The 12,493-nt window shown below is 50.2% G+C and overlaps 1 protein-coding gene across 6 annotated transcripts in view; it reads left to right on the top strand.

The window, feature by feature from the left end:
* arhgef10la (Rho guanine nucleotide exchange factor (GEF) 10-like a) overlaps nt 1-12,493 on the top strand; it is a 95,960-nt gene that overhangs the window by 22,582 nt on the left and 60,885 nt on the right. For 5 of the 6 annotated variants that reach the window (XM_068315022.1, XM_068315024.1, XM_068315021.1 and 2 more), the window contains 10 exons: nt 534-634; nt 1,102-1,179; nt 1,715-1,894; nt 2,239-2,355; nt 4,930-5,022; nt 5,460-5,630; nt 6,941-7,086; nt 7,982-8,148; nt 10,317-10,432; nt 11,493-11,620. In XM_068315022.1, the coding sequence (XP_068171123.1) occupies nt 534-634; nt 1,102-1,179; nt 1,715-1,894; nt 2,239-2,355; nt 4,930-5,022; nt 5,460-5,630; nt 6,941-7,086; nt 7,982-8,148; nt 10,317-10,432; nt 11,493-11,620 (1,297 nt within the window). The remainder of the gene's footprint in view (nt 1-533; nt 635-1,101; nt 1,180-1,714; nt 1,895-2,238; nt 2,356-4,929; nt 5,023-5,459; nt 5,631-6,940; nt 7,087-7,981; nt 8,149-10,316; nt 10,433-11,492; nt 11,621-12,493) is intronic. The other variant, XM_068315023.1, reaches the window with a different exon arrangement.

The raw sequence follows: 12,493 nt of genomic DNA, 5'->3' as shown, positions 1-12,493 counted from the left end.
CAGTGAGTTTTATAATCTGGTGCGTTTATAATCCAGTGAGTTTTATAATCCAGAGCGTTTTATAATCCAGTGAGTTTTATAATCCAGTGAGTTTTATAATCCAGCGCATTTTATAATCCGGTGCACTTTATAATCCGGTGTGTTTTATAATCCAGTGTGCTTTATAATCCAGTGCGTTTTATAATCCGGTGCGTTTATACGCATAGTGAGCTTTATAATCCAGAGCGTTTTATAATCCAGTGTGTTTTATAATCCAGTGCATTTTATAATCCAGTGCTATTATAATCCAGTGTACTTTATGATCCAGTGCGCTTTATAATCCAGTGTGTTTTATAATCCAGTGCACTTTATAATCCAGTGCGCTTTATAGTGCGGAAACTTCTTTAAGTCTCTTCGTATTTTAGAGGTTACGAACGCTCCTTGTTGCCGCGGTAACGGCTGCAAATCTGTTAGTCCTCTCATTTGATCTGTGACACAACCACTTTTACTTCCTGTTCCTTCTAACCCGGCTCTGCCCCCCCCCCCTCCTGCAGAAGAAGAGGATGACGCCGGCTACCTGGACTTGGCTGTATCCGAGGAGAAGCACCCCCCCCCGCAACTGAGCCCCATGCCGGAGGGGCTGAGCAGCCACCAGGTTTCCTGAATGCTTCTTTCCTCCTTAAATAAACGCAGCCAGCATACATACACACACACACACACACACACACACACACAGACACACACACACACACACACACACACACACACACACACACACACACACACACACACACACACACACACACACACACACACACACACAATGGCAGTCTGAGCGGTGAATAAATGTTGGATGAGCCTGCAAACAAGAGGATTTTCCTGCAGCGCGGGGAGATAATCGCCCTCGCCAACATTTGTCAGCGTAATAAATATTATCTCCATGTCAGGAAAGTGAGAAATCAGCTCAAACAGTCGTCACAGCGCTCAGAGAATCGAACTCCAGAAGTTCCGACTGGAGCGACGCTCGTGTTAAACATGTTAAATGACATCACAAAGGGGCGTGTCCCACCAACACCTGACCTGAAGGGGCGTGTCTCCTGTCCTGACGGGGGTGTTTTGCAGGTTGTGCGGCGCCACATCCTGGGCTCCATCATCCAGAGTGAGCGCAGCTACCTGGAGTCTCTGAGGAGGATCCTGCAGGTGAGCCCCCCCACCCCGTAACCCCCCCTCTGCTACATGCTACTCACCATTCAGCTGCTATAAATTGCCCTGAGCAGAGAAGGGGTGATATCCATCAAATTAGGGGTGTCTGAGCATAAATACCCCTGATGAACTGGGGGGCCTCGGTTTGGCGGCATTGTGCTGATGCTAACAGACGGGGGTGTCAGACGGGGGCAGATGGGTAAAGCCTCTCCTCTTAAACACCTCTTTATCTCCTCATCACTGGAACATCAGAGGGACGCTCCCCAGAAGGGAGTCAGCAGCAGTCAATGGATGCTGCACATCACCGTGGAGACCCCCCACCCCCCGTGATTGCATGATTCTGTGGGAGGAGGTTTCCCTGGTGAAGTGTGTCTTATTGACTGTACTGAAGGAATGGAGTGGTCACCACCAGCCCCCTCTGCCCCCTGCTGGACGGGTGTGGTCACCACCAGCCCCCTCTGCCCCCTGCTGGACGGGTGTGGTCACCACCTGCCCCTCTAAAACCCCATGCCTTCTGTTCTCGCCCCTCCAGGACTACCACAGACCGCTGCTGGAGGCCGACCCCCCCATCCTGAGTCCACGGAAGATCCGTCCCATTTTCTACCGGATCAGGGAGATCACTCAGTGTCACTCCATGTTCCAGATCGCCCTGGTGTCACGCGTGTCCGAGTGGGACAGCAGCGAGAAGATCGGGGACCTGTTTGTGGCCTCGGTGAGTGTGTGTGTGTGTGTGTGTGTGTGTGTGTGTGGGGGGGGTGTGTGTGTGTGTGTGTGTGTGTGTGTGTGTGTGTGTGAACCCAACCCTGTCTCAGGTTACCTCAAACAACCAATCAAAATGATTGTGACTCATGTCTTTGCTGCCTTCATGTCAACAAACCCTGATCTCAGTTGGTTCAGTGAGGACTAAGTAGACTAGAACTAAGTAGGTCAGGACTAAACCATCAGTGACACACACACACACACACACACACACACACACACACACACACACACACACACACACACACACACACACACACACACACACGTTCAGATGAATGGTTTCTGTCTCCACAGTTCTCCAAGTCGATGGTTCTGGACGTTTACAGCGACTACGTGAACAACTTCACCAACGCCATGGCGCTCATCAAGAAGGCCTGCGTGTCCAAACCGGCCTTCCTGGAGTTCCTGAAGGCAAGAGTCAGTCGGTCTGGGGGTCAGTCTGTCTGGGGGTCAGTCGGTCTGGGGGTCAGTCGGTCTGGGGGTCAGTCGGTCTGGGGGTCAGTCGGTCTGGGGGTCAGTCGGTCTGGGGGTCAGTCGGTCTGGGGGTCAGTCTGTCTGTGATTCCATGTCAGTCCCACCAGTGGGGTTAAATCTGACCTCAGACCACAGAGACAGTACTGACTTGTGAATTGGAGTAGATAATTAGTTTCTATGGTAACATCATCTTCATGTTTAATAATCTGTTTTATTTATGCTCTATTTGATGTCATAATGAAACACGGAGCTCAGGTCCCAGCTGTAGCTGCAGGTTCACACTAAAGTGTTGATGTCGGCAGCGTCTGGTCATCAGACTGTGTGAAGGAAACAACTTTATGTCTGACAAACCAACAAACCAACAACCCAACAGGATCATTTTCCTGCTGCCTGCATGTCTCAGGTATTAATTATGGATCAGGAACGAGCGCCAGGGCTCGTTGGTGCTGCCAAGAAGTGATTTAAGTGTGCTGAGCGGAGCGACGCATCCGGCGCTGGTGCGCGACGTGACCTGGATGGTGGAGCTGATTTACAGAAGCAGATCCGTCAGCTGACAGCCTGTTCCTCTGAAGAACACGTGTCCCGCCTGTCCCACTCTGGGATCCACCCAATCAGTGACAGGCGTCATGATGTCACCGTTAAAATGTTATGAGAGCAGCAGAAAACGTGTGCAGATGCTCCACTACCGGAGGTCTCCATCCGCCTTTACTGGGGGGAGAGCTGCTTCTTGTCCAGGTGGGGGGTGGGACATGATGCCTGGGGGATAACCCCTCGGGACACTCCTCTGGACGACACCCCTCTGGACACCCCTCTGGACACCCCTCTGGACACCCCTCTGGACACCCCTCGGGACACTCCTCTGGACGACACCCCTCTGGAGGACACCCCTCTGGACACCCCTCTGGACACCCCTCTGGACACCCCTCTGGACACCCCTCTGGAGGACACCCCTCTGGACACCCCTCTGGACACCCCTCTGGACACCCCTGGAGGCATCAGGGCTCCAGTCTGGTTCAGGGACAGTCTGAATGGGTCTGACTGTTGATGATGATGAAGACTTGTCCTGCTGTCCAGGCGCTGGTCCGACTGGACATGATCGTGAGTTCTACTTCCTGTTGGTGACCACGGTGATGGATTTCAGCTGCCTGTCAGCTGAGGAGGTCCAGGTGAGGATCGGTCAGGAGAACTGATGTCAGACCTTCAGACGGAGGTAGACGGGTGTCTCACCTACAGCCGTCTGTCTGCCTGACGGCTCTGAGGCGATGGAGGAAGACGGTGTGAGCCGGACCAACAACAAACAAACGTCTCTGGAAAGTAACTTTACTCAGTTAAACAGTCAGCGAGGAGACAGAAGACCTTCAGAGAAAAAGAAACCAGTTGGTGTTCCAGTTTTATTGTCTTCTATGTATTCAAAGGACAGTCTGGAGAGAAGGGAGGAGACCAGAGTCATGGACAATAAAGGTTGAATTTGGGCTGGATCCTGAAACTACAAATGCCAGCATGTGTCAGAAGAACAAGACCAACTCAGTCAACGTGTTTTAGTAACAATACCAAACTAAACTTCCAGGGAGGCCGTTCTTTCAACAAGTTATTTCTCACTACTACTGGAATCATGAAGTCACTAGTACACCACTAACAGCACGTAATACCATGTTACTGTACAATACATCACAATGAGACACGTAATATCTCAGTCACTCGTTTGTGTGCCTCCTCAGGTCTTTGAAACACATTTTTTGACGCAAAAGTTGGAGAAAAACCAAGTGACAACGAGCGCTTCTAGAATAAAAAACAATAGAATGTTAATAAAGGAAGAGAGACAGACATTACTGGGGACAGACATTACTGGGGACAGACATTACTGGGGACAGACATTACTGGGGACAGACATTACTGGGGACAGACATTACTGGGGACAGACATTACTGGGGACAGACATTACTGGGGACAGACATTACTGGGGACACTACGCATGGAGGTGCAGAAAAAACCCAGAGAAAACCAACAAAGCCCTGAACATCTCTGGCCTTGAAGGAACATCAGGAAGATCTTTCCTTCCTGTGGCGGTCAGACTGTATAACCAGTAACTCCTCCCAGTATAACCAGTAACTCCTCCCAGTATAACCAGTAACTCCTCCCAGTATAACCAGTAACTCCTCCCAGTCCACCTTAAATAATCCATCATGAACACAATCTGCTGACCAGTGTAGTTTGTAGTTTTTAGCTGTAGATTGTTGATTGTAAAATGTATAGAGTGTAGATTTTTTTAAAAATTATTAAATTGTTAATATGTATATCTGTACATACACACGTATGTATACTGTATATGTATGTATGTATGTGGAACGCCCTCTTCTTTGCCGTGGAAATGGAGCAAATTTCCCCACTGCAGGACGAATAAAAGTATTATTCTTATGCTGTTCCTTCTTATTCCTTATTCCTATTCCTTATTGTTATTCCTTATTTCTTATTTTTATTTCTTATTTCTATTCTTTGCTGTGTTTATTCCAGAAGAAGCAGGCGTCCAGCGTGGACCGGATCACTCTGTACGGCCTGATGGTGAAGCCCATCCAACGGTTCCCTCAGTTCATCCTGCTGCTGCAGGTGAGCGGCTCCGCTGTGTGCTAACGCCTAGCATAGGTGTGCTAACGCCTAGCATAGGTGTGCTAACACCTAGCATAGGTGTGAATGAGAACTCAGACTGATCCCTGTCATAAATATTTCTTTTCCATCATTGTTGTGGAATGAGGGTCATGAATGATTGTAATCTGAGGGAACTGAGAACAACTTTAATCCCGATCAGTGTTATTATTACCACCTTTACGTTCCACTTTCTGTTCTCTGCAAACTTTTGGATTAGTTTCTGGATGTGTGCTAGCTCATTTCATCCCTCAGTAGGCATTGATTAACCATGAATTCCAGAGATTAGTTATGAATGTGAATCAGTCTGTCGTCAGTGGAGGTGTGTTAAATCACAGCGCAGCCGAGCTGCATGTGCTGCAGACGTGTTCAGCGGACGTGTCCGTGTCCCCTCTGTGCAGGACATGTTGAAGAACACGCCTCGGGGCCACGTGGACCGCCTGCCGCTGCAGCTGGCCCTGACCGAGCTGGAGACGCTGGCCGAGAAGCTGAACGAGCAGAAGCGCGTGGCCGAGCAGGTCGCAGAGACGCAGCAGCTCGCCCGCAGCGTCAGCGACCGGCTGCTCAGCAAGGTGAGCGGATGCCCCGCCCACACACACCTCTGCACCAATCAGGCATTTTTATTCGGGGATATTATGTTCTCTCCGTTCCCGTTGTGTTCCTCCAATCTGAACCGACGCCGCTCCCGAGAAGAAGAATTAGGGGGTAAATGAGACATTTAATTGGAAACTGCAAGAGAGCGTCTCTGTCACCCCGTCGCTCTATCTCCACTTTACCCCCCGCCCCCCCACACCCACACACTCCTTCCTCTAGTGCCACTTCTCCTCTTTTCTTTCCTGAAGTCTCTCCATCCTCCCTCTCTCCAGCGCCGTGAGATGAGCCGATTCGGCCGATCTAATCCGCTCCATGTAGAATTCCATTTGCTGGAACGACGCGGCAGCGTTCCAATAGGAAGGAATCTGCACCATTGCCCCCATAACCACCCCATGAAATATTCATTCTTTGTCTCGGAGTGTGTGAGTCCCCCAATAGGAGCAGACACACGGAGGTGGAAGACTCTACGGTCGTAGTCCTGTGGAAACCATCGTCTTCAGGGTTTTGTGGCCGTCGAGAAGTAGTTCCACCTGGACTGATGACTCATACTGTGGTCACATGGTGTTTATCAGCCAATAGACACAGACCTTACCTGTGTGTAATTAATTATATATAAGTTACAGAATTAAATCACGAGAACACACGAGCTGCGTCTTTACTCCACCAACGAGAACGAGATGCGGTGTCACTGATGTTGTATCCATCCACCAACACGTGGTACAGAACGAGATGCGGTGTCACTGATGTCGTATCCATCCGCCAACACGTGGTACAGAACGAGATGCGGTCTCACTGATGTCGTATCCATCCGCCAACACGTGGTAAAGAACGAGATGCGGTCTGCTGTTGGTAGCTGAAGCACGGCTCGTATCTCAAACACCTGACAGGTGTAGCTGCTCGTATGTGGAGGAACTACTTTCCAGTTGTCTCCTGCTGCTCATAGCGGAGCCGCTTTGGACTCTGTCGTCGTGGTAACTGATGAACTAATGACATCATAGTCCGGTTCCTGTCAGCCTTGAAGCTGGTGTACTACAATCATGTGTACTTTGCTGCATTAACAGGCTGGAGTTGTGTGTGTGTGTGTGTGTGTGTGTGTGTGTGTGTGTGTGTGTGTGTGTGTGTGTGTGTTTGTGTGTGTGTACACACACCTACATGACCTTCAGCTGTGTGAGTGAGCTTCTAATCCCTGATGAAACACTCCTGCTCTGAGGCTCGGCCCTCGGGGGCCCTGACCTCTGGGGGCCCCTCCCTTTGTGATCCTCTGATCTGATTGGTGCGTCCCCCCCAGCAGCTGACCCTGGATCAGGGGTCGCTGGTCCTCTGTGAGACGCTCATCGAGACGGTGTACGGCGAGAGGGGGCAGGTCCTGAAGTCCAAGGAGAGGAAGGTCTTCCTGTTTGACGACGTGCTCGTCTGCGCCAACATTAATGTCAAGTAAGTCTCTGGTGGACACGTCAAGACACATGTTACACGGAAAAAACACGTTAAATAAGTCCTTTTAATTTGTCAGGTTATTAAACCCACAGAACTCCATCAATCAAGGATCAAACTATCAATCAATAAAGAAAAATAACATCAGACACAAGTTAGGACATTAACTTTGTTTACGTGTTTGTCAGAATTAGTGCATTGTGGGAAATGTAGGTTTTGCTCAAGGCACACTTTTGACCTATTTATTTTTAGACATTCACCTTTTATGCTCCAGCGGGCCACATTAAATGATACGGAGGGCCACATGTGGCCCCTGGGCCTTGAGTTTGACACCTGTGCTCCAGGTTTTGTGAGGATATTTTGGATAAACTGCATCGGAGAGGGAAATAAATGCCCCGGGTCTGGGGCGCTATCTGGGGCTGCAGGAGCCTTATCGGCGCCTGAACGCCTCACCGCGGTGCAGAGCCTCTGAATTACTGACACAAACATTATTTTTGGTTTCTTTCCCATTTTTCTTAAGTGACAGAGCCGTTGATCATATCTCCTCTCTCGCCGCGTCCCATTTCTCTAAGTGGAGCAGGGATTTTGCTGTCAGAGTCGTCAGTGAGAGCTCTCTCCTCTCCAGCCTTCAGAGTAATTATCACCCCCCGCCCCCCCGCGTCTCGTTCAGCTCAAGTGTCCCCGCGTTGACTTTGTCTGCCCTCCAGGATCTTGACAAACGGATCACAATGTTGATTGTCTGCCTGATTACAGGAATACATGAATATCAATGAGTCCTCCTCGCAGCCGGGGGGCGATGTTGGCATGAACACGACTGATCACACTGGTTTTAACACCCCCCGCCATGAAGAATGAAGACGTTCCTGTTTCTGATTTATTCTCCCTGTATCTCCATTAGGGGGCCCCCAGACATCAGCACCCTGGTCCCCGTGGGGCCCAAGTACACCATGAAGTGGAGCGCCCCCCTGCTGCAGGTGCAGGTGGTGGAGGTGGGGCAGGAGCAGAGCAAAGACGCCTTCTACCAGCCGGGGGGGCCCAAGCGACTGGGCGGGGGCAGCACCTCAGGTAACGACCAATCAACACGATTACCAGGCCTGACTCAGGACGGCTAATCGATCGCCGAGCGTCATCTCTGAGCACCCCCCCCTCAGTCTCATTTCACTCTCTGATAGACCACAGGGACGTCCCAGGGGGGCCATCAATCTGAACACGTTATTCCCACCCTCTGCAGGCCCAATTAGACAGCACCACTTCTCCCACTAACCTCTGGTGTGGAGAGATGCATCATGGGAAGTGGGGGCCTGATGGGGATGTAATGTACAGACTTGGGCTCCATGACGTTAATATTAATGATGCAGAGCGGCTGTGCTGCACCGGGGGGGGGGTTCTTAACGCCAGATTCTCAATCCGTCACTTGTCATCTCTTTGAGGGGGGGTCACTTCCATCACGCCAGTCCAGACCCCTCAGTGTTCCTCCAGACGGGCCGTCCCCCCTCCCTCTCTGTGGCGTGTGTTGGTGCTCTCCCTCATTCGTCTTCGTCTTCATGTAGGTGGGGGCCGGCCTCCAGGGAAACGGAGTCCCGTCGCCTCACGCCGCTCCCGCTTTCTTCCAGTCTGAGGGTTCAGGAGGCCGCGTTCCATTCCGTTACTCACTGGTTCACCTTCACTGTGCTGCTGGAGAGGATTTTAGTAGACCTCCACCCAGTGTGATAAAGTCTAGCCTGATGTGACCCCAATTAAAACCTGATCTGTCAGAGTAAATAGAGAAACACACAGTTTACATTCGTGCATCAACGCTCGTGACGTCACCTCATCGTAAATGTTTAGTAGGCAGTCATGTGATTCCGTACTCACATCCTATTGGCTGACAGCATCCTGAAGTGTTCCACGTTCTGTGAGTCAGACTTCTGTGAGACACTAAAGTGTTTTAAACAGTCCAAAGGTGATACAGATAGAAGGTGGTTTAATGTCAGTGTGGGGGGGTTCAGAAACGTTTACGTTACCCTAAATAATAAGATTAATAGATCGTCGCTCTATTAAGGAGTTCGTTAATTGCGTGTGGTTCTGGAACGCGTTAACGAGGAACGAGGGGTCACTTATATACATATTTTTTGGATCCATCCTAAACTTTGATGGTTTCTTTCTTGGTGCTTTTCTTTGCCCCCCCCCCCCCCCGGTGTGCTTTTGTTCACTGCTTTATGTTTCATTATTGTTGAAAAGAAACACCTTAAATTGCAATTTGTAACAGAGTGGAAACCGTTTCAGATCAGCTTCTTTAACACACACACACACACACACACACACACACACACACACACACACACACACACACACACACACACACACACACACACACACACACACACACACACACACACACACACACACACACACACACACAGCCTGGTCTTCCTGCTGCTGGGGGCTTTGGGTCTCTTTTGCCCCCGGGGGGGGGGGGATCTGGCTGCACATCAGACGGGTTCTGATGCAGGTTTGGATGCTTTGTCTTCCGGTCCACTGGGGGGCATCACTAGATTCCAGAGGAAGGACCGGCGTGGATATCCGTGTCTGAGTATCAAAGCTCAATCCGGGCCTTACCAACGGGATTACACTGGATTAGCACTCACCTCTCGGGCTGCAGCCAGCAGCATCCCCAGAGGACGGTCTGGACGATCCCTCTGGAGGAGGAGACATTGTTCTAGCAGCTCCCAGCAGCCGCTGAACCCTCCTGCTGGTTTATTTAAATAAAGGAAAAACTGTAGCAGCAGTGACAGCGAAGCAGCTGTACCTGCAGAATTTAATTAGGTAGTTTTCATGGAGTCTGCTGCTGAGAAGATCCAGGCCGGGGGGGCGGGACGGAGGACGGCAGACGGGAGGCGATCGATCGATCGGCAGCAGTCGGAGACTCTGAGAGCAGCAGGAAGGATCGATGCTGGATTCCACACGTAATGAGACACCTGGATTCTCTTCAGCCGGCAAAAGTGCATCAGAACTAAATAGCAGGTTCTGCATCTGGTTGGTCTGACTCATAAATTCACTCTGTAGCTGAACAGACAGTGACGATCGATCCACGCATTCATCTCATCGTTTCTGTTGTTCCCCCACTAGTCCACTAGGGGCAGTGGTCGTGTTTCCCTCCACCTGTGTGTCAGTGCGAGGACACTGTCAGACGTGAGGCTGATCAGTCACGTCTCCATCTACAGTGTTGTTGAGGTGACGCTCTTGTCTTCCAGGTAAACCCGTCCTGGGGCCCCCCCGGCTCTACCAGGAGCTGCAGGTCCTGCAGCACGACCTTTCTGTGGTGGAGGAGGTGACGCTTCTCGTGGGAACGCTGCAGGGGATTTACCAGGTATGTCTGTTCCAGGTCTGCAGTTTTAAAACGGGCCATTCACTGAAGGTGCGCCTCACGGGGTCGTCTTCCTATCTTATCCGGTTCCTGAGGAATGTGCAAAAAATGTGCAAAACTTGAAATTTGACCTTGGCCTAGTTTTCTCAAGGTCATCATCTCATCTCCATCCCCTCTGCTGCCTGAGTCATGTGTTTTTGTTTCATCTTTCTGTCTGAACGGTTGTGGAGACATTTGGTGGACAGACAGACGAACGCTGACGTTACAACACGTCACCGCTTCACGGGACGTAGTGACAACAGCAGATGTAGAGTAATATGTGAAGTACGGCATGACTCCTCATACGTCTTGAGTCCTAGACACACGTATTGGTTATTTTACTCACAGTGATTATTGGTAGTCATTTGGGAGAACATGGTCTTCTCTGTCTTGTCACCGCCTGCTCCGGTTTGAAGTGTGAGATGTTCTTTCTGACGCTCTGGATGGAGTGATTTACTGCGCTGCAGAGCGCGTCGCCCCCCTGTGGCTTTAAAATCAGGACGCCTCCCAGTAGTCGACCACAAAGACATTAAAAGTACCACACTCACACACACACACACACACACACACACACACACACACACACACACACACACACACACACACACACACACACACACACACACACACACACACACACACACACACACACACTCCACAGCGCTGTCAGGAATACTCCAGCAATCACCACAGAGCCTCTCAGGCTCATGCTGCCACCTTTGCCTCTTTGCATTTAATGAGCACAACAGCCCCAGGAGAGGGGATGTTGGACTGGCACTAAATGGCTGATTTTCACTTTCCTCCAGTTATAATATTGTCCAGCGAACAAATAGATGAGACGCTTCACGGCTCATTGACTTCACAAAATTGATTTGATTCTATTTGACCTGAGGGACCAGAGTTTACTGTAGAATGGATGTTGGTGCTGAAGTAAATGCAGCATCACATTGGAGTGGTGACACCCCTGTGGTGTGTGTGTCTGTAATGTCAACGTGTTCACCGTGTGTGTGTTTTCCCGTCACAGAACCTGAACACCACCGTGGCCCAGGACTGGTGTCTGGCTCTGCAGAGACTGATCCGCATCAAAGAAGACCAGATCCAGAGCGCCAACAGGTGCCGCTTACGCCTGCAGGTCCCTGGGAGGCCAGACAAGTGAGTGGCATCGCACACACACACACACAAACACACACACACACACACACACACACACACACACACACACACACACACACACACACACACACACACACACACACACAGACGCCCGGTAAAATGTATATGTTAGTGTATGTAGAATAGAAATGAGTCCAAGCTGATAAACGATATAACGAGTCCCAGAGGGGGGAGTGTAGTCCGTTCCATAAAATGGAATATGTGATATTTTAATGGAGTGCTTGATGAGGTCGTGGGCTCCTGTGTGCTCTTTTAGCTTTGGGCCAACTGGTCAGCAAATTAAGAAATGAGAGCAGGTTCTTGTGTCAGTGGTTCATGATGACCTGACTCCACTAACTCCTCTGGGACTCAGGTGGAATAATGAGCAGCCTGGACTCAATGTTAATTTCTTTAATTGTGTAGAGACGGTCTTTGCTTCTGTGTAGACTGTTGTGTTCTCTTTAGATACCTAGAAGACATCTGATCAAGTGAGCAATGGGTTTAGACCATCATATTGGACATAGGTAGACCTAAGGTGTAACCAACCAGCAGCCAATGTGTTGACAGGAACCATCTTTGTCATCTTTGATATCTTCTTTGTTCCTCAAACCGTTGTCCACGGTCCAACGGACCAACGGAAACACATTGGGGTGCAGGCAGGCCAGCAAAGACACACACTCCTTCTTCTCCAGATGGCGTTCTATTGATTTCGGTAATCCTGAATCATCTGTGCCACACTTCTGCTCCGTTCTAAACTCGTCCTTGGAGATGTCGGGATATAGTGAGTTTGTCCAACTCTAAAGCCACGCCACAATCCACGATGTTTGCTCCAGATATCAGTAAATAATCTTGAAATTTAGACGGATGCCAGGA

This window comes from Antennarius striatus, chromosome 5, assembly GCF_040054535.1.
Source record: "Antennarius striatus isolate MH-2024 chromosome 5, ASM4005453v1, whole genome shotgun sequence".
Classification (NCBI taxonomy): Eukaryota; Metazoa; Chordata; class Actinopteri; order Lophiiformes; family Antennariidae; genus Antennarius; species Antennarius striatus.
This window is presented reverse-complemented; position numbering and strand designations above follow the sequence as displayed.